Genomic DNA, 20834 nt, shown 5'->3' on the forward strand with positions numbered 1-20834 from the left:
ATAGCTGCCGCTTCGCGCCAAATTTTACTACCACGCCTCGGTGAGACTCGCGCTAAGACAGGGTTAGCACCCATATCTCTCTACAATAGTTTTGAATTTAATAAGTATGAAACACCAGTTCGATATACTAGTAACCAAGAAAGCATCAGACAACTGCTTCACAATTGCACTAGACCTTCAGCGGATGCCAGATTGAATAAGAAATTCTCCATGGCTGGAGTCATCTTACGAGTACGTAGTAACTCCAGAGTAATTCTTGGAGGAGTTCCATCAGCAAATGACTTCAAATTGTTGATAATCTCTCTGGTCTTCACAGCCAGCTCCTTCCAAATACAACATCATCCATTAAAATAAACACGAACAACAACATTTATTGATAGTCTACCTAATAGTAATAATTATATTAAATTTAGTCAAATGTATAAATGTATGTATGAATTATAACAGTCAACAATGCTAACACGCAATGTAACGTCATGGAGGATTGCAGAGTAAGGTACACAAAAGACAAATCCGCAAAAGACAAGCAAAGAGATCAGACTTGAAGAAAAGCAAAACCTCAGATATCATAAATATGCCATGGCAAAAAACAAACAAGCCAGCTAGTAAGAAATAAAAACAAACAAACAATTCAATTCTTAAAAACAGATTGATGGTTGCTGTAAAAATAGATTCCAAGTCGATTTAAACTCATGATCATCTCTACCTGAACGTAGCTATTATCCTGATACATGTAACTATTGTAATTGATCCTATGCTTTCTTATAGCTGCTGAATTAAGTAGATCATGCTTTCCGTGACTCCTGAAACGTTTTAAGTCACCATACGCTACTGTATAGAAACTACAAGTAAAGCCTTCAGCATAATCCAATGCCACTATAACAATTTCTCTAACACACAACATTCTCCTCACTTTGATAAGACTTTGTTCTGTTGTTGCATCGTCTCCAGCAGCTTGCACCATTTGCATCGCAATCTCTTTGTGTATTTTTCCCATTCCAAATGATTCTAAGCATTTACATACACAACACTCAACACGTACAAAACTCACAACTAGACTATCGGAAAATACAAACCTTTAGCATGTGGAGCCACAGAAATAGAATTACCAGGAACTAAAAAAGTAAAACTACAATAACAGCAGACAACAGCCATGCATAGCCTACCATTAACAAACACATCATACAACTCAGTGTGACTCTCGATAGCTGGATCTGTGAAACCAGCAACATATGGAGCAGCTAACTTCAAATCTGCCACTTCGACATCATTGATTTCAACATGTGGATAAACAATATTCCAGTTTTGCCTTTGCCAGACCAGCACAGGAAGAGCTCTTTTCAGTAACAAATAATAAAACAGATTAGCTCAACGTGTTAGACATACTCACTCTAGCACCTACCTGACAATTCGAAGTAACGGTACAAGATCAGGATGAAACACGACAATTCTTTTCTTTAGCAGTAATGCAGTGTAAATCAGTATTGTTTCAACTCCAAATACATTGATCACGTCTTTGATCGATGAAGCAATGTATGCTTTTCGTATATCAAATGCTTTCACTTGGAACTGCTCTCCATTAGGATCAGGACACACTCCTCTTGTAAAGACGCTGAGGAAGCCTTCTGCTACACGAGATGCATTGCCAGTAGTCATGTAGTTATGAAGCAATATGCCAGACAATGTTTCGTACTTCTCTGGATTAAAATCCTACAGCAATTAATAATTTCCAATTAGATACACCGACCAGTAATATAATCAAAACAGCACTACCCTTGAATCAGCAACAACATATGCACAACATTAACCAGTTTAAAAAATTAATACCCCAAAACAAATCTGAGCTGGTCCAAAAGTGCCATTACATGTCAACCACATATTTAAATGCCCTAGACTCGAAGTCAGTCTCTCCACGCCTTCGTCATTTCCCAGATTGTCAATCCTCACCAAAGAGAGACTGGTACTGGATCACCTACTGACGTCACCAAGTGCTTTCCATTATTGCACATCGCATGGCAACTGTCTTGGGCACATTACACACCCCTTCATAATTGGCTGTCTGAGTTGTTTCAATGTGTCACAAAAGTACTTCACAACCATTAGGAGATCAGCAAAGCGACTGACAATGTATTTAGAGTAGAGACAGCTAGCTGTAGGCTGCTCGACGGAATTATCGACAATGCATCATCAGCATGCGTGGAATGTATGGCAGCAACAAGCGTTTACAGCATAGGCCTACATACACCGTAGAAATTGAAGAATTAACTTGTCGAGAGGATACCACTTACTAACAAATCACAAAATTATGATACAAGTGACGACCACTAAACGGCTCCCAGGAGCCGTTTATGTAACCATGTCTGCTAGAAGTATGACCTCTTCAAAGTTAATTGCACCGGAAAAGAAGGCGGTCCACTAAAGTCTCTCCCCACTTCAGAGTGACAATCAGGGGAACGGCGGGGCGGGGAGGGTAGTCTATGTGAATGCCCTGTATGGCAAGAATGTAGGCCTAGAATATGAAATTATGTAGAAAATTGCTAACTTATTTATTCAATAAATGATTTTAGTAGAATTATGTTTATTTTATTTTATTAATTAATCTACATTAACTGACATGATGCATTCACCTTGGCTAGCAGAACAAGAGCCACATGTGTCACTTTCTGCAGTACTTCTTCACTCTCCGTCGCTCTAGAGTGCACATAATACCAGGTGCGTCCGAAATGGCCGAACGTGAAGGGAATCAAAGCCAAAGAATCCGCCGACTCCCGATCATTAGATGACAAACAGCACTTCCTCATGATTACCTCACGAACTTCATCCTCAATAGTAGGATACGACCACACCCATATCACATCGGAATTGATGTCTTTCTCTAGAAAAACAAAGATACCAGTACCACAAATGACAATGGCCTGCATACAAAATAACGTACCAATCAACCCGGCCGCAAACAAATCAGAAACGTCCATAACAAAACACGTGACCTATGACATTTGATATCAATGTCAAACTTTAAGTTGTTTTTTTAGGATGCCGTATTACGACTACTTCTTGGTTCTTGACTTTCAAGCTACTTGTGACGACAAAGTCAGAGTTTATCCTCAAGTATGGGATCACTGTTGTGCGCTTTCTGTCCGCGCATGCTTCTTCTCACGACGTTTGATTGAGCAGGAAGTTATCGAGTTTCCAGTTTTGCTCTTCAATGCGCGTACTTTTGCTACAGAAGACGTTTTCCATACGTATGTAACACCTACCGTACATCCCCGTTTATCTGCATTCTGCACTAAAGTGAGTACACGTATCTGGTACGTTAATTAACTTAATTAATTAGTTCTGGTGGAAAAATACCATCAGCATTATGTTCTGGGTAACGCGCGTTCCAGCGTAAAGCTTTAATCCAACGCAAGCACAACGCAAGGGCACAATCGCAACGCAACGCAAAGACTTGAACTTAATTGATTCAACTTTACACTGTGTGTGGTGTGGTGTGGTGTGTGAGTGTGTGTGTGTGTGTGTGTGTGTGTGTGTGTGTGTGTGTGTGTGTGTGTGTGTGTGTGTGTGTGTGTGTGTGTGTGTGATTCAGGACTGTTTCTCAATTTAGCTAACAGGAATTACACAAGATAAAGTGGATGGCCAACCCACCTTGCACGAAACAATGCAGGTATGGACATGGACCACGTGATCTAGCTGCAGTTGTTTTTATATCAAAAGGGCTGTTGTTTCAAGATTATAATTTTTAGAGGTTTCATGAATGGATGGCTAGTCATGGTTTATTAGATCCATCTGTGAAGAGCTGCTTTGTTACTTGTGGCGACTGGGACTTGAAAACAATGTGAGTTTAGTACAGTACACTATTAATAAATCAATTCATAATCATATTATGTACTACTTACATACATGTTTGTTGCCTTAAAGGCTTCCATCCCTGTGCACTTATTTAAAGCTTTCCATTCCAGACTACTTCAGGAAATGGGTAAACATAAAAAAGGTTATAATTATCAATGGGAGACATACGCTTTGTTGTGTTAATTTGGTTGAATGTGTTTGGGCACATTCTGAGCAGGTTTTTCAACGAACGTTTCATAAGCCAAAACTAGTAGACATGGTTCCAATGTTGGATGATCTTGGCTTGCAGCTTGATGGCCGGCATCACAGTGGAATAGGTACAGTACCGTACATGCTGTAGTGCTTTGCTTTGGTGCTGTGTTATCTTGTCTCAAGTAATGAAAACCATTTAGATGACAGCAAGAACATCGCCAAAATTCTCATTAAAATTTTGGAAAAGGGAGTCAATTTGAGAGAAACCATGACGTTGCCACCTTTTGAAGTTGATGCAGCAATGAAATGATTGAGATGTGCATGCAGTGGTCGGTCGGTGATCAAATTTACATTGTGGCTGGTTCTCATGTAGTATACCACTGTGAGAACTAAATAGTGATTGTTACAGGTGCAAGTGTGCATACGTGTGTGTGTGTGTGTGTGTGTGTGTGTGTGTGTGTGTGTGTGTGTGTGTGTGTGTGTCTGTGTGTGTCTGTGTGTATCTAACATTCTATAAATGGGCAGAGTCTGACACATCAGACGACAAGCTTTCAAACTACCTGGTACTATAAGAGAGTTAGAAGGTGCTATAATGTACCACGTTGTCTAGATTTCTTCTCCAGTATCTTGTCATACTTCGGTCAAGCGTCTCATGTTGTAACAAAGGGGTGTCTGTACGCGCTTTCCAAGCTGCTTCAAGGCTATTCTAATTTATTTATGAAGTTATGCACTCTATAGTGAGTCTGTAGAAGATTGATTGTTGCTTGATATATATATATATATATATATATATATATATATATATATATACTGGTATTATTGTAAAGTAAAATGCAGAAATCACCAGAAATGCACCAATAAGAACACAAATGCCAAACAAGAAGAAATAAGAGACTCTGCTAGTTCGAATATGTATGTGAGAGCAGATGTCATATCTGACTACAACAGCCACATGAAATCATAGGATTGATACATTTCTAGGGTTACCTGCAAACTTGTTCTGGTTTTACAGAATTTAGAAGAGGAACGTGTCAAGACAAATTAGCACAAACAAATCCCCTTACACTACTAGTAAACGAAGCTGTGTTTACACCGTCGCTTCAGAGCTACGAGCGTGTGTGTCCATGTGTGTGTGTGTGTGCGTGCGTGTGTGTGTGTGTGTGTGTTTTATTGTGAATATTAATGCAAATTTTATTAAATTTTAGTTTATTTATTGTCATTATCATTAATTAATCATTATCTTGTTGCTAGAATGTATAATTCTTTGAAAACACAGGGATGCGTTGATGTGATTAAAGATAATTAGCTAAATCAATGTCTCACACTATAGATACTTCGAATTCATCACAAGTGACAGAAGTGACAGTGTGTGTGTGTCCGTGTGCGTGTATTTATTGTAAATATTAATGTATATTTATTAAATTTTGTTTATTTATTGTTATTATCATTATTTAATCATTAGCTTAATTGTTGCTAGAACGTAAACGGTAGTTCTTTGAAAACACATGGGTTTATCAATGTGATTAAAGATAATTAACTAAATACCATCAATTCACACAGCTTCGCAACTCTTGCACGGAGCGATCTTGTTATCCACGTTAATTCTCAATTCTGCATGTATAGCGCTCTTGCATCACTGGAAGTTAATAAATTAATTAACTATTGAGATGGACATCATTATCATACTTTTATTGAATCGTCGCCATCTTTCGTTCCGCTAATTCGTTGTAGCTAGAGATCGGTGTACGTCTCCTAGCTGCATAGAAAATACTGTGAAGCGACATCATGTACATCTAGCGACCGGATCCATAAGAAAGCAGCGTCAACGTTTCCTACGAATCTTTCTTGCAAGACGACGTCGATCGTTCATCATCAGTCCTACTTAGAACATATTTCTCTCTTGAAGATCGTGGATGACATGTTGGTGGTGCGTATGCAACGGTGCCTAGCTAGATGCATGGTCCATGAGACCTTCGCTTGGCTTTTTGAAGAACGATGAATTCGTTTGTTTTGCGATTCTTTTGTAAAAAGTAACAAACGCATACAACTATTACCTGAACTTTACTCTGCGCTTCTCGGTTTGACCGTAAAATGGAGGTTTACGACATCTCGGCTTTTCTGTCATAATGCGCGGGGTTGTTACGTCACCCATTGTTGGTCTCCCAAAAGACTGCTGATTGGCTCAACAAATTCCCGAGAGTGATTCACGCTGACAAGCTGGTATTACGTCACCTACGTTTCGCGTCCCAAAACGATTGCTGATTGGCTCGACAAACTCCCCGAGAGTGACACACGCTTACAAACATACAAACATAGGTAGGTACATAGCGACATACCGACAGACAGACCGGAAGTCAATTCAGCCCGTTTAGAGTGAGCTTCTCGCGAAGCAGTCCACCACTTATTGTGGTGTCCTTCTTTTACGCTCGTAGCTAATTACCTTCTAAATGCTGGTCATAGCTGAAGATCTCTCCACTCAAAGTCACGTGCACCATACGGGGGAACGGCATGGGTGGAGTAGTCAGAGAAAGCAAAAACCACACTGGCACAGCAATGGTGCAAAACTCTTGAATAACGAACATTTATTATCTCTAGGAGGTACATTAGCATTAACAAACGCAGTCGCTCATTAATTCCTAGGGGGTCTCGTTTTATATCTATCAAGTTAATTTAATTAACTAAAGAGCCTATAGCTACATCTCTCAGCACCACAAAATTTATTTATTGATTAGCTAATCAGAGTCGCATCTACTGACCGGTCTGTGCAACCGAGCTCACGTCAAGATATTATCCAGGTTCTCTCCCACGCAAACGGACGTGCTGTGGTTGCCAGTTTCACAAATGCGTACCGCACAATTACGATTCTCGATAATCTCACTTTGCAGTATCCAATGAGGTAGACTAGTATTATTTATGTTAATTTAATATCCAATGAGGTAATAGTATTATTTATGTTAATTTAATTAATTTAGAGGTTCACGTGCCTTCTAGATTTTTGTCAATCCAAATTTAGATCGAAATCACACCTCGGATTCCGCCTACACACGGTCACCCAAGTGCGCATTTGAGTTGCTATGGCCGAGTACCCACCATTTCAGCTCGGCGGATCTCGTTTCGACCAGGTAAGAGCAGTCTGCTTCAGGAACGATCCAGGGTGCAGTCACCGGGACTCTCCACCGTTTTGTATTTGTTTGCACGGGTGGCCCGCTCTCGTAAAGGTCATTTTCCCAAGTCAAAGTCAGACCTTGCATGCCCAAACTTGTCCGGTCACGTCTCACATCATTTTGTGTGTGAACTGCTCATGTCATATTACGTGGACGTTCAAGTAAAATTTTAGTAATTTACTCGTCTTCTAGACATCGTTTGCGGGACGGTTCAGGCACTTTCTGGATATCATCGACCCTAGAACGCTATTCACTAGCGACGTAAGTCAAAAAGAATTAAAATTAAAATATAAAAATTTTAATCTTTATACTTTATAACACATAAACTATACTTTGTGTTATGTTTAGTTGCATCTGGATGTCTGTCCTCAATATTAGGACCTAAGTTTGTTAGTTAATGTTGATTAAATGTCGTGATGTTTAGAAAAAACTGACAGAATGCAGGAGTTTGCTTGAGGAATACAGGGCTGACAGCATCGGTCCAAATGTGACCAACAGAGAGGTGTACACATGTTGCTCATCATCTATCTGAGTGTTCACTTGCAAACATGTTTCTTGAATGCAGCTGTGGGAGGCCCAGAAAGTCGTCCAGGTAGATCATAGTTACAGACAATAATGTTACCGATTGCTATTCGCTCTGTTTATGTAGGCGATCATTCACCCAGACACCGGAGAGGAACTCTTTATGCCTTTTAGAATGTCTGGCTTTGTGCCATTTGGAATACCCATCGTAACGTGCCAACTACCTAACTGCTGTTGTCCGACTGTAAGTAAACATTGGATACTCACTTAGGTTGTTGGACTCCTCCTGCCAAGTCAAGGCTTAGCTAGCATCGCATTCTGGCAGGTAACACAATGAGTTGCATCGTTCGATATTCTCTGTAAGGATGATTGACTTGTGGATGTGTGGTGTGTGTGTGTGTGTGTGTGTGTGTGTGTGTGTGTGTGTGTGTGTGTGTGTGTGTGTAGTGGATAAATCAAAGTCACAATGCTGGTGTTAATTATGCCAACAGGAATGCGAGCAAGGTAGGTATCATGTTGAAATCAATTTTGGCATGTAGCAGTACAATTTCTTGCACTAGCCGACACCAACATCAAAGCTAGTTCTTGGTTACGTTGGAGCCACCACGACATCAGTCGGAATTGCCGTGCATAAAACACAATAATCGACCCCAAGTGCAACTTGAATCATTTGTGTTTCTCTTTCTATTGCTGCAGGTATCACTAAATGCTTTAGTGAGACAATCGCAGCGCATGGCACCAACAACACGAGTCATCATTCAGCGATTTATACCCTTTCCTGCTGTCTGTAAGTAAGCATCATTCGTGCCACTATATTCCAAGTATACATTCATGTATCAATCAGCTTTGGCAAGCACGTGTAACCTGGTACTGATGAGGTATCACGAAGTCTTCCAAGGCATTGAAGTCATGGATGGTCAGGGAAAGGCAGTGGGATTGTCAAAGGCAGCCGCAAGAAAAGTGAGAAAAACACCACTACACTCTGACTTTCAGTCAGTCTTGTGGCTATGAAGTTGATCGATGAGGAGTCTGTTGTGTTAAGGCTCTCGGAGAGACTGCTTTCACTCGAGCTGTCTTGCCTGCACCTGTACTGCTGCTCACTCCTTTGATCATGACAACATTACACAGGTACGTTCGTGTCTACCAAGACTGCAACTTGTATTCAATGTCGATTCTGCTTTCTTAGAACTCGACTGCTTCGCCGATATCCAAAACTCGACTTGCCATTTCATGCCGTAGCAGTCGGTCTTTCCTTTTACCTTGCTCTGCCGTTGGCAATCAGTCTCTTTCCACAAACAGGCCAGGTAAACGAGTATGTGCTTTAGACTAACTGCAGTGCAGCGTGAGGTTTGTCTGAATTTCAGATCAGGAGATCACAACTGGAGGACAACATTCGAGAACAATGCAGTGATGACGTGCTCTATTACAATAAAGGTCTGTGATGATCAGATGACTACCGTATTTGGATGAATAAAGCCCAATGGGATACTGTTGTGTCATTGACTTGGACTTACAGCAAGCACAATTCGAGCATGGGGCTCTTATTTTAGCTACAGGTGCTGCTCTCAATTTACAATTACTAATTAAATGAATAGTGTGTATTAGCCAAATCAGTGTCTGAAATTTTAGTATTTTGCCATATTTGTGCCCCAGCTTACAAAATTGTGTGATTGCCTGTCTAGCTATTGTCCTACATTGCCACATGTAGTACAAACACATCCTGCTTGTGATGGGACATTGTACACCGTCGGTGCATTAATTGAATACACAAATAGATTGGAACTCGGGTACTATATACAACATGCTAACACCTGACCCTAGCTAGTCTGCAAAACAAACAATAGATAAGTTGTCACAAGTTTGTCGTTTGTCTTTGTCTCCTGTGAAGTACTTGCGATTTAACTGATACCCATCCAATTACGTGCCTTCATGCCTCCAAGTTACTGTCTAGCGTGTTATTTTGGCGTTTTAAAATATCGGTATTTCAGAAGCAAATACCTTTCAGTGTAACATAATTTCGGTAAGACAAGGCAGATTTGGTGTGGCAGAAGTAGGAGATTTGGGCCACACATGAGATCTAGTACACACTTGCCCCACTACATATGGTGTCATGAACATAGCCTCATCCCCGGGCATTCGCCTCGCTCCTCCGTGCAGCGCTCGCGCTTCACATGACTAGGCGTTCTCCCGATCCGACAGCCTACATAAGTAGTCATGTGATGCACGAGCACTACGTGGAGGAGCGAGGCGAATGCCCGGGGATGAGGTAGCTCTCTTGCTTGTGGGTTGCTGCTAAGGTAACTCGTTCCTCCAAGCAAGCAGTTCTCATTACTACGAGCAACAAAACTTCCAAGAGTCTGTGATGTATCCAGATTACTTCCATTTTATCGGCACCTTCTGCATGTGAAGTACAGCACTTAGAAAATTTTAGGGGTTATCTTAATTTAAGTAAAGAAACGTCACACCGAATTTACCGAATAACACCGAAAATAACATGTTATACTAGTAGTATACGTATATCGTTTCCAGACACAGGAAATGTGGACAAACACGTGCAAGAGCACATTAGAGAACTAGGTTCCATTCAAAGGACGTATTCGATTGGGGCTTTCTCGAAAAAGGAAGAAAGACCAGATAGAGAGAACAGTAAGTTGTTTGAATGAGGAAAAGTGGCATGTATTACACACATGCAAAACAATGATGCAAGCGGCTGTAGCAATAGGGTTACTGTTCGATGACGTCAATACATACATTTACGTATGCCATAAAGGCAAATGAGTGAATCAGAATGCTAGCATTGCAGAATCACAAATATAGCTAAGCCATTCTTCCACACATTTATTTGTACTCGGCCATTGTACTGCACCACCTGTTAGATGCTTATTGGCTCCTCTCGACTGCAGTTTGCTCACTGACTTTTTCCGATTTTCTTCCAGAACGTTTTAAATGACTGTACGTGATTCTGTTTTCCAACTTTTCTTTCTGTCCTTCCAGGATGGAGAATGGAAAGGACGGAAAGCCTTTACAAGCTCTCTGGAATAGGAAGTATCCCAATCAAATATCCTAACCCACCCTCGTCATCTTTCCTTATCCGAAATCCCAGTCATATACATGTATGTCAAAGTAAACGTTTCTGTGCAACACCACTTCTGACCTCATCTCACCTCACCTCACTTGATGGTTTCTACAGTAAATTGTAGGCATTTAAACATGCACCATCACAAACTTTCTATCTCAGCTACTACATCCTGGTACTCAAGCTCCAGTACGGTACATATCTAACACAATAACTGACATGATGGTGCAAAACAATTCAGACCAGATCAACATGCAAAACAAATTATCACCATTCAAACACCACAATTATATATACACAACGGTAATTAAGAGCATGTTTATCGGTCAACCTAAATTGTGCATTACACTCAGTGCAGTCACAATCATTGATTTTGATTCATCGTTTTCATGAGGTCTTCACATATAGAAGACAACTCTTGTATCTCCTTTCCCTGGCGCAACATTCCCGAGTACTCGATTAAAATCAAAATACAATTTACTCGCTGCAATTTGCCTTACCTTGTCCTGCAGCTGTCTTTCAAGAGTAGCTACACGAATGCTTTCTTTCTTCATATTTGCTTGCATTGCGGCCATTTCAAGCTGCTTTGCTTTGTTGAGTTTCGAAACTTCATTCTGGGCACTAGAGAGAGAGAGAGCTTATACATGTACGGTACCGTGCCGTATGACTCACAGATGCAGACACAGTGGAAATCTACTTTGCTACCAGTTGATTCTGATTGTGTTTAAAATGTCTACAAATAGTACAGGACTCCACGATGTGACAAATTTGGTCACCAATGCGATCACTTTGTACGGCAGGTGAGTAACTGGTCGCTCATACGTCGCCAGAGGCAATCTAGTCTACTCTTATTTGGTCGGGCTTGGCTTTGCCTTCAATTGCAGCTATCAACTGCAGCTTTGCACGCAAGTGGTAAAGCTGTTCAAGCAACAATCTTTTCTGGTAAAGGCTAGGTTGGATAGAGTGGAAAGAGACAAGAACGTTTACCAATCGAACATAACCTTTCCAAAACGAGATAGATGAGACGGTAACAGAGGTATATGCATGCGTAGCGTAGCATCCTTTCTAAATAAGAATTGTAAGATTATTGACTAGAGAACACAAACAATGACAATATGGTAGAGCAGTAAGAGGAAATGCCGTCTCATACATTCTAGCTGCAACTGACTCCCATATCTCCTGGACATCTGAATTTTTTGGGAAATTCGCCGTATAGGAGAATTAGTGCCTTTGTGTCAGAATCACCCCAGGTGTACGTGTTCTTTGTCAGAGCCATTTCATCTACTTTTCTACCTGTTAGAACGTCTACTAACTCTTCGGGAGTTCCTTCTGCCAAACACAAGAAATCAGCTGCCATTCTTTGAAACTTTTGCGCGGCAACTCAGAATAAGCACACATACTGGTCTGGAATGCTAGGCTAAGTGAGCGTGTAGATTTGGAAGGTCAAGCAAGTAGAGACGCAAGTTTCATGTCTAGGTGCTTTTTCTATCCTTTCTAACGTATTAATGGCAGGAGAGGTCGGAAAGTCTATCCGCTTGATCCTTTTTCAGAAACAAAAAAGTAATCAATCGAACAGCGTAAATACCTTTCCAGTCTATCCCTTTATGGAATGGTTTGGGAAACTGTTCATTCTATCCAGAAAGAGAAAGATGCCCAATCGAACACGCTAGCAGGTCTTTCCACTCTATCTGTTTCTAGAAAGGTCCCAAACGAATACACTCATAAAAGGACACATCCTGCATGTATTTCGGTCAATCCAGGTGATTACACTCACATGACTCAGTTACTGATTGAACTTGGAAGTCCTAATTAACCAATTGCCCAATAGTTAAAAAGGTGTAGCGCTCTGAATGTAATTGCAGCCGACTTGTCGTCTGCTCTTCTCATCACTGACATCATGTCGTTCGTTCCTGGTCAGCTCGTCAACCCCAGCGCAAGATAGTTTCCCGTGGACGTCATTACGAGATCACTTTATCCCACTGATGCTCCACTCGACTGTATCTTTAACTTCTATGTCTAGTACTACTGTAAGTCCATGTTAAATGCTTAGCTTTCTACAACTTCTAACAGTAGGTGCTGTTGTGTGCAGCTATGGCCGCGTTTCCACTAGCACCTAAACTGGTTCAAGAATTGACCTGTTTCCACTTGCACTGTACCAGTTATATTTTAAACCTAAACCACTTTCAAAGTAGGTTTAGCAAAGTGGTTTAGGTTAACTGTCACGTGACAGTAGCACGCTTGTTTAGATGGCTTCTGACAACGTCGTTTTGATGATATTGACTATTTTGCTGGGATAGGATTGCGTTAAAAGATGTAAGGGTCGTTAACTAAGGGAAGGATATCAGCAGCTACTGAGAGAGAGAGAGAGAGAGAGAGAGAGAGAGAGAGAGAGAGAGAGAGAGAGAAGATGGTGTCCTTGGTCATCATCATGCAAATTCCTACTACCAGATGCTGAATCAGTTACAACCAACAGTTGCCCTGACTTAGCAACAGAGCAGCCCAATACTTCAAACTAAGGCATTCCTAGATAGTTTGTTTTGCACATCCCGAATGTGCAAGTTCCTAGTGGAAACAGTCACTTTCTTGGTTTTAAACACATTTAAGCTAAACTAGTTTAAGGTGCAGCTAGTGGAAACACGGCCTATGTCTGGGATTTCAACGCATTTTAACTCGCTGTGGTCCATTAATCCAAGGCCGTACAATCATCGGCAATCATATTTTTGCTTTGGTCGCCACTCGCCACAAAACTCTTTCAACGTATGTGGAGCCCTGTACTAGCGATTAGTAGACAAGCTGCCGAGTCCTCGACACACAATAGCAAACCTTGAACTGCCAACATGGAAACAGTTTAGTGAAAACCGATAATCAGGGGCGTAGCTGGTCAGACAAGGAGGGTTTGCTCTGGCTGAGACATATAACGTTTGCTTGGAACTAGAAGGCTCATGAGCTATCATGCCACGAGTAGTATGAGTTGCCCTAAACGACAGCAAAAGAATGACTGCTACTGGCGGAATGGAAGTGCCAGATGTTGTAAATAGTTTCTGGTAACACGAGGCTTGCCTCATTTCCAGACTCCCGTGCCTTTGTCTTGTCCATTACCTGCATGTAAAGTTTGGAACAAGCCTAACAGGAGCCCAATTCACATAGAACGTCCAAAGTAATAATAACCACTGCATAGCCATAGGTCATATACACATGCCCCAATGGCCATACGAGAGCGCAGAGCTGTCAGAGGGGGCTTGCTTGCAACCCCAAACCCCCATCATGTACATGCCTGATAATATCTAAAGCACCTGGGGTTATGAGTCCTATGATCACTGATACCGCTTTCCAACCCTTGACTCGTTTATACGAAAAGTGAACGAGACAGAATAGAGCATAGCATAAAGAATAGACCATAGCGTTACCTTGTAATCTTCTCTGTGGCCTGGGCTTTCATAGATTTATATTTCTGCTCACTTCGAGTTAACTTGTCTCTACACTCTTCTAATGACTTGTCTCTCTCTTCACAGTCCTAGCACCACAGTGTCTTCATATCTCAGCCATTCGACAACACAGCAATTCCCTGACTTTCTTTAGTTTCTCGTTAATCACTTTTCCTCTTTCATATCGTTTGAGCAGGTCTGCAAATGCTCTTTCGATCGAGTTGAAGTCTACAAGCATCTAAGCCAAACACTGTGTATAGTAAAGAACACGAGAACGGGCATTGGCATAGCTTACCACGTCTCGCTCTCGTCTTGCTTCTGCCACATCAGCTAGTTTAGAGTCACTCAAATCTAAGCAACACATTTATATTTTTATGTTATAACTGATTATAAGCACAACAATAATCATGCTGCCAACTTCCCTATACACTCAACCGGAAGGCGTCAACCCATGAGACAAACTACAACATGCAAAGTTTCTAGTAGCCAAACAAATCACTTTGCCAACTTGACAATTGACTGACATATTAGGTTTCAATCGGACACTGACAATGAACTACTGCAACTACTCATAGTGAAACCCTCCTCAAACCAGGTGAAGTGTGTTACACATGTTCCTGTGCCCTTTCCAAGTAACGACTTAGTGTGCGTCAGTCTGCCTGTTTCTTCGCTGTATAGCTACAGTGTAATATGCCAATTGAGATCAGACTAATCAACTGGTCTCAGAGTCAAAATCATACTGACTGTATAGAACCAACCATGGTGCTCATTGCAGTTGCACCAATAATGTCGAAAAATATCCACAAATGTGTATTGCTAAATATCTTTAAGTTAAAGGCTGGTTTACAGTAACTTACGCAAGCCAGAGCGTCAGCCCAGCGTAATGCCAACCTAATGTCAGCGTCCTACTGTAAACAAGTTAAACACCTTTCGTTGAGACGCTACGTTCTGGCAAGGCAATAGATTAGACCCGAGTTCTATTCAAGCATCAATGTAACGTAAACCGGAAATAGTCCAGTTTCTAACTACCAATCGGCTGTCACGCTCTCACTCACGTGATCGACGCCAGACACTTTCACAGCTGATAAAACGTTGCTGGGTTGCGCTCAGACAAGTTACCGTAAATCAATAAGTTTCAGCATCTGACTATGTTTACATTATACGCTGGGCTGACGCTCGGTTTGCTTAAGGTACTGTAAACCAGCCTTAATAACTGTATGATGTGACCTCCTCTCGATTGTGTACATTAGTGTGGAAATATACAAAGTGTAAATGGCCAGATCGAAGACATCTGACACCAATAACACTAATATAGAAAGACATCCCAACGTGTACAGCTTTATGCTTCGGTAAGAAACAGGACACGAGACAAAGACATAAAACACAAAAACACAAGCCAGAATGTCGGCTTCCTAAATTGAGTTGGTAGAGCACGGATCTATGTTTGATTGACATGTTACACGCAGACCGTCTGACGTGACAAATATGTAGCAGCCGACTTTCTCTTGCCACCTCATTGTTCTACTTGAGTATGATTTCAATACCGAACTAACTTACCTCTGTGTTGTGCTGCATGTTTCTCGTGATCTGCAACCATACTTCTACACACTAACGCGATCAGTCCTACCATCTCTACTTCACATGCATTCCACGTACTTCAACTCCGTATTTTCTCTCTTCAGAGCAACAACTTGTTCGTCTGTTCTTGTAACCTCTGCTTGCATCAGTAACAACTCTTGTTCGTGCTACAAACACGCAAATATCAATAAACATGTTAGTTGAGAGAATACTCTAGAATAAATACTCCGTAAAGAGCAGTTTCTTAATCAATTATTAATTAAATTAATTAATAATAAATTCCAAATAAATATGCAGTACGTTCTATATATAATAAGTATCTTACTTCTTTGCCTTGTAACAATTTGCCTTACTTACATGTGCCTGCAGACTTTCTGCTGCATTTTCGACTGCAGTCTTCACAGCTGCATCAACTCTCTCCTCCAAGTCCAGCTGAGTATACACCAGCACCTTCAAATTTCACTCCAGGATACTTTTCATAATAAATATGATTCGATAAAATCCACATTACCTCGACTAAACCAGACTCCGACTCAACAGGTTCGTCTCTTGCACTCTCCTTTGTCTCTTCTGATGACGTAACCTTGGGACTATTAAACAGAAGTTGATCAACGCCCTGCAGACGCTCACTTCCTTCCACAACCGACACTGGGTCCTACACAAAAAACTCCACAACTCAAGGTTACTGCAAAGCAAAAGATGACAAATGCCTTTGTATTCGATAACACTTGACGAGACAAAATAGACTCTTTGGGCACACGCCGTTTAACAGATGTATTCTCTGGAGTATTCAGTTGCAGTAGATTGCTGGAAAACAGACAACCAACTGCAATGTTCCAAGACTGAAGACAAGTTATACAAATGCTCACTCTTTCAATTTAACTGCAGAATGAGACTCAACATCTGGAGACGAAGTTCCCATAGCTAGAGAGAAAGCAGCTCCATCTGAAAAGAACATGACGTCCACCAACCTTCCATCCTAGTATTCATAAATTAATAATCCCTACTGTCTTACCAGGCATTTCTTCTTTCACTAGTGGGTCAAACTTCACATATAAAGATTGGCGAGCAAGTGCAATAGCCGTCTACTCAAAAAATGAGACGCTGCTCAACAAGTCAAGATTATTGCAAATTCATAAACTTACAGGTTCGATACTAGAGTGAAGCGACTCCAGATAGTCGAGTTCAAACTGCTTATCATCATCTCCTGTTCCAAACACTGAAACAGAAACACGTTATCATTATCTCCTGACGATTCTAGCAATTAGCAACTTTGAATTTCATCGGATTACAAAGTTAAGAGAACTGCTATTATAGTTAAAACAATGAAGAAACATATTTCAATCACTTTATCATATTTCATGTTGAATCACCCGCTGCAGATTGATGAGACTCTATCGTCTCATACTACACAGATTTACTGTTGGCAGAACAAACTCATTGCACAGCTATATCGTATACCCATTGTACCTACAATGTACATAATACATCAACAAATATAATGCAGAAAGTACACTCTTCAACTACATCAAAGACATTGACACTAAAGGTTAGTTACAGTATGATGCTGAGGACACTCGTGAGGACACTAATGAGAACGCCGGAGAAGACACTGAGTAGGTGTCAAAATACTGACTCTGTACCATTTGATGAGCGTCAGCGACAAGCCACTACGCATACCATGAATACAAAATTCTGTGATTTGGTTCTTTTTCTCTCACACAAACTTGTCACAAAGACGCATCTACACTTTTTGCCAGTCTGCTGCTGGGAGCCCTGTTTCTTTCGATCTTTTTCCAAACATTTTTTGCACTTCGCATCTGTGTGCTCCTGTGACTTGATCTGCCACAAGCAGCTGTACCTAGATGTACACTTTCGATAAGTTTCTCTTCCATAGATTGTACTTCCGGACATTTACTCCCAGATTTGATATTTAATTTGTCGATAAGTAGCACGTGTTTCCGGTAAACGCTAGAGCACTTCTGGAGTTGAACTTGAATCAACTTGAGCATCAGCAACACTGATGACGCTCATGATGTGACATGCAAGTGTTTACAATATGACACCCGCCTGAGCGTCCTCGCCAGCGTTCTTCCTATCGTCTTCACGAGCGTCATCAGTGTCATATTGTAAACCAGTCTTAAGCCACCAATAATAATAATACTAATAACTACTAAATTGGTAGAATAGACATTTTTTCCTGAGACCACAGCTTGCTGTACAACTTCTGTCCATGATTGTCAGAGTTTCATCAATGATGTTCAGAACAAGTCTGATAAGCTTGTGATGATAGCACACCAATCCTGTGTTGACATGCAACACAAACTGACATTAATCAATCAAGCTTAAAAACCAAATGTGAAAGCCACTGTACAGCAAACTATGAAATTGCTGTGTGACTGAGTTTCAGTTGGTTTACTAACTGCCTGTCAACCACTTAGAAATGTGATTGGCGAAAGGCCAATACAGGCTGTAATAATGAGCTCTGTGTAATTAGCTGTTGGCATACATCATCATCACTTGAAGTCTTCGCTGTAGAGCATTCAATAAATGTCAGAATAATAATGGAAGTGTTTGCACAAGCCACACAGAAATTTATTAAATTAATTAAGTTAAATTATAACAAGATTTCTTAAAGGGGCACTCCATCGTTTAGTGCTACGCCTCCCTGCACATTTGATTGCACACTATACGTAATCAAGTTGGAAGGTTGAGCTGAACAACAGGTAAAACTGGATATCAAAGCGTAGTTACCATCACAAATAAGGAAAATGTGTACGGGAGCAAGTTTGCAAGCTCATCGTTGAAGTTGAGTTCGGGTCGCACACAAACCAACTCGTCATCTTTCCTCAGGTCAAAGGCACCGAATAGAAATTTTACAGGAAACCGGGTGTGAACATGCGATCGCTACATATAATTAGCGTGAAAACAGAACACATACGATAACCACGTGGTAAGCAAAAAGTACGTCACATGATAAGTACAAGCACACAAATGTAGTGCAGTTGGTCCCTTCAGCCTTGCATGCGCATCCATGCCCGTTTTTTCATAACCCACAAGCACATTTTCTCAACGTCTTGCGAGTGACTTCTAGCATTTTGATGGTAGCGAGGCTCTTAGCTTAGAACGCGTCACAGAATGTTTTGCACGTGACCATCGTATGCGCTCTGTTTTCACGCCATTTGCTGCTAATATTTAGTGCTCTCATATCCAGTTTTGCCTGTAGTTCAGACCAACCTTCTATCTTGATTGCGTAGCTATGTATGTAATCAAGTTTGCGGGGACATTAGCGCTGAACAATGGAGTGCGACTTTAAGTGCATGATATGTACACGTTTTCAAAGATTTCTAACCAATTTTAGATACGTTATAATGTTGATTCAATATTGTAGAATGTCTAAAGTGAACTAAATCAGTGATTTTGGTTATATCTTTGTGCAATGACATAACTACTGTGTACCTTCACTTGCTGGTCTAAATTCATCATCGGTAAAGTCTTCCTTTCTCTGTTCATCACTCGTGTGTTGCATGCTTCTGTCCTTCCTATTAAGATTACAATGTCATAAATATCAAAGACTGTTGTACTGTTATAAATAAAGTGGCGACTCACAAGAAAGCTGGCAACTTGCTGACTAAGTCTAACAAAATTTCCTAAACAAAAACAATATATACAATACTTATGGTCAGAAATCATGGCTTTGAAAGAAAAATGAGAGCAAGGACTGGATTATTGAAATAGCAAGAGAACAACCAGATGACAGAGTGGAATATAACAGTCGGTCATCGATCATTGACTGATCAACTGGTGTTGACCGACCACAATTTTGCTTTGATCAGACATACCTACATGATTGGTCAAGGTGTAATAGTCATTGCATGGATACTAGGGGATCAATGACTGAGCGACCAAAGTCTGTACAACTAACCCAAGCAACCACCAACTCTATTATAGAATTGATGATGTCCAAATGCGTGAATAACCACTGTTACAGTGTAATACCGTAAAACAGTTTATATTTCGATATCAAATAATTACAGTAGCGAGCATGATGCAACAAATAAAGAAATTGAACTAAAAGTTGATGTTGATAATTACAAGAAAGGACTGTGAAATCAAGTAAGACTGAATGCCCAAATTTAAAATATCACTCAACCTCGTTTGCTAGAGCACGATGTTCGACTAAAAATTTGCCTTACATATTCCACTCTGAGTAACATAACACTGCCTATCAGTAAGAAATAAAGTATGCAATAAACGTACATCACAACCATGTATGATTGCGAGTAATTTGGGAGTACATTGAAGAGAGTACTGTAACTAAGTCTACAGAAGAAACAAAGTGAGGGTATGAGACGTCAAGTGTTACTCAGCCTTTATTGTAAGTATCAGTGCCAGTGCATGGTGCAAGTTGAGTGCGAGAGATTACTCTTTATGATTCAAGAAACAGGCGCACATGAAGACTCTGTTGCTCATCTCTCTCTTACCCTACAACTCACGCAGTTGGCCTCGTGTTCTAGCTTCGTAACGACTTGATTTCTTTCCGCCCAGTTCTCTTGCTCGTCTAGTTCTCGTATGTCTCCCCACTTGGAGTGTTCGACGTCAGCCTGGACTTCGTCGCTCTTGAAATAATCCTCTCTGAATGTTACCTGGTCAAGTCACAACATCCATTGCACGTCACACAAGCCAGTGACACTAGCTAGCACTTGTGGCTAACTTTGCGCTTATCCACATCGGCGGCAGTTGACTTGTTTTCTCGCTGCGATGGCTTCAAAATTGAGGTGGGTAGCAACGTCGCCGTTAGTGTGTTAGCGTGCGCAGGCAAAGAGCCGAGAAGATCGACGTCCTTCGTCCTCGTCAAATCGCCCGTCAGTAGGTCTACAAAATTATTCTCCTCTTTCAAACTGCGACCGGTCATCAGAAAAACAACAACAGACGAACGAGCTTGCTCGACGAAAACGTCTAATGAACAAAGGAAGAACGAATCGGACCGCGTAAAAGTCGCGCACGCGTATTCCAAATATACGGGAG

The 20834-nt window shown here is 40.9% G+C and overlaps 4 protein-coding genes across 7 annotated transcripts; 2 read left to right on the top strand and 2 right to left on the bottom strand.

The window, feature by feature from the left end:
- Positions 1 to 75: 75 nt before the first annotated feature.
- LOC134193759 (DENN domain-containing protein 10-like) lies at positions 76 to 3009 on the bottom strand. The gene is made up of 7 exons (XM_062662597.1): positions 2936 to 3009; positions 2628 to 2875; positions 1403 to 1710; positions 1167 to 1336; positions 1077 to 1115; positions 914 to 1008; positions 76 to 323 (listed from the first exon to the last, which is right to left on the bottom strand). Exons 1-7 carry the CDS (start codon positions 2970 to 2972, stop codon positions 159 to 161), a joined length of 1062 nt encoding a protein of 353 aa, XP_062518581.1. The 5' UTR covers positions 2973 to 3009; the 3' UTR covers positions 76 to 158.
- On the top strand, positions 2977 to 4597 carry LOC134193771 (ERI1 exoribonuclease 3-like). Its single transcript, XM_062662608.1, has 7 exons — positions 2977 to 3108; positions 3175 to 3291; positions 3605 to 3664; positions 3744 to 3835; positions 3919 to 3991; positions 4067 to 4166; positions 4242 to 4597. Exons 1-7 carry the CDS (start codon positions 3034 to 3036, stop codon positions 4349 to 4351), a joined length of 627 nt encoding a protein of 208 aa, XP_062518592.1. The 5' UTR covers positions 2977 to 3033; the 3' UTR covers positions 4352 to 4597.
- Positions 4068 to 20798, bottom strand: LOC134193728 (transforming acidic coiled-coil-containing protein 3-like). Of its 3 annotated transcripts, XR_009972102.1 has the most exons (18): positions 20521 to 20798; positions 20291 to 20452; positions 19416 to 19456; positions 19266 to 19348; positions 16952 to 17025; positions 16822 to 16891; positions 16676 to 16751; positions 16517 to 16613; positions 16318 to 16461; positions 16164 to 16256; positions 15885 to 15973; positions 15786 to 15829; positions 14524 to 14579; positions 14374 to 14466; positions 14211 to 14317; positions 11304 to 11424; positions 11057 to 11236; positions 4068 to 4077 (listed from the first exon to the last, which is right to left on the bottom strand). XR_009972102.1 is itself a non-coding variant. In XM_062662576.1 (17 exons), the coding sequence occupies exons 1-17, from the start codon at positions 20719 to 20721 to the stop codon at positions 11168 to 11170; spliced, it is 1608 nt and encodes a 535-aa protein (XP_062518560.1). In that variant the 5' UTR covers positions 20722 to 20798; the 3' UTR covers positions 11051 to 11167. The 3 variants fall into 3 exon arrangements, 2 of the variants coding, with proteins under 2 accessions (XP_062518560.1, XP_062518550.1); XM_062662576.1 differs by lacking the exon at positions 4068 to 4077 and having other exon boundaries at positions 11051 to 11236; positions 20303 to 20452; XM_062662566.1 differs by lacking the exon at positions 4068 to 4077 and having other exon boundaries at positions 11051 to 11236.
- On the top strand, positions 7031 to 9503 carry LOC134188230 (sideroflexin-5-like). Of its 2 annotated transcripts, none has more exons than XM_062656429.1 (13): positions 7031 to 7163; positions 7398 to 7466; positions 7630 to 7707; positions 7771 to 7797; positions 7855 to 7935; positions 7999 to 8052; positions 8175 to 8231; positions 8288 to 8353; positions 8424 to 8514; positions 8572 to 8687; positions 8770 to 8855; positions 8914 to 9031; positions 9092 to 9503. In XM_062656429.1, the coding sequence occupies exons 1-13, from the start codon at positions 7116 to 7118 to the stop codon at positions 9167 to 9169; spliced, it is 969 nt and encodes a 322-aa protein (XP_062512413.1). In that variant the 5' UTR covers positions 7031 to 7115; the 3' UTR covers positions 9170 to 9503. The 2 variants fall into 2 exon arrangements, with proteins under 2 accessions (XP_062512413.1, XP_062512419.1); XM_062656435.1 differs by lacking the exon at positions 7031 to 7163 and adding an exon at positions 7280 to 7327.
- Positions 20799 to 20834: the final 36 nt, after the last annotated feature.

Source organism: Corticium candelabrum, chromosome 1 (genome assembly GCF_963422355.1).
Source record: "Corticium candelabrum chromosome 1, ooCorCand1.1, whole genome shotgun sequence".
Taxonomy (NCBI): Eukaryota; Metazoa; Porifera; class Homoscleromorpha; order Homosclerophorida; family Plakinidae; genus Corticium; species Corticium candelabrum.

What these genes read in the sequence shown, in the direction of transcription:
- LOC134193759 (XM_062662597.1), bottom strand. Translation starts at nt 2,972, where the DNA reads ATGGACGTTTCTGATTTGTTTGCGGCCGGGTTGATTG. An exon ending in GTTTGCGGCCGGGTTGATTG is followed by an intron (nt 2,876 to 2,935) that starts GTACGTTATTTT and finishes TTGTTTTTCTAG; the next exon opens with AGAAAGACATCAATTCCGAT. An exon ending in GTATGATGTGTTTGTTAATG is followed by an intron (nt 1,116 to 1,166) that starts GTAGGCTATGCA and finishes TTACTTTTTTAG; the next exon opens with TTCCTGGTAATTCTATTTCT.
- LOC134193771 (XM_062662608.1), top strand. Translation starts at nt 3,034, where the DNA reads ATGCCGTATTACGACTACTTCTTGGTTCTTGACTTTCAAGCTACTTGT. An exon ending in AATGGGTAAACATAAAAAAG is followed by an intron (nt 3,992 to 4,066) that starts GTTATAATTATC and finishes CATTCTGAGCAG; the next exon opens with GTTTTTCAACGAACGTTTCA. An exon ending in CCGGCATCACAGTGGAATAG is followed by an intron (nt 4,167 to 4,241) that starts GTACAGTACCGT and finishes AAAACCATTTAG; the next exon opens with ATGACAGCAAGAACATCGCC.
- LOC134188230 (XM_062656429.1), top strand. Translation starts at nt 7,116, where the DNA reads ATGGCCGAGTACCCACCATTTCAGCTCGGCGGATCTCGTTTCGACCAG. An exon ending in GAACGCTATTCACTAGCGAC is followed by an intron (nt 7,467 to 7,629) that starts GTAAGTCAAAAA and finishes CGTGATGTTTAG; the next exon opens with AAAAAACTGACAGAATGCAG. An exon ending in TGCCATTTGGAATACCCATC is followed by an intron (nt 7,936 to 7,998) that starts GTAACGTGCCAA and finishes ATACTCACTTAG; the next exon opens with GTTGTTGGACTCCTCCTGCC.
- LOC134193728 (XM_062662566.1), bottom strand. Translation starts at nt 20,721, where the DNA reads ATGACCGGTCGCAGTTTGAAAGAGGAGAATAATTTTGTAGACCTACTG. An exon ending in AAGTGTTATCGAATACAAAG is followed by an intron (nt 16,462 to 16,516) that starts GCATTTGTCATC and finishes TTTTTTGTGTAG; the next exon opens with GACCCAGTGTCGGTTGTGGA. An exon ending in AAAGACAGCTGCAGGACAAG is followed by an intron (nt 11,237 to 11,303) that starts GTAAGGCAAATT and finishes ATGTTGCGCCAG; the next exon opens with GGAAAGGAGATACAAGAGTT.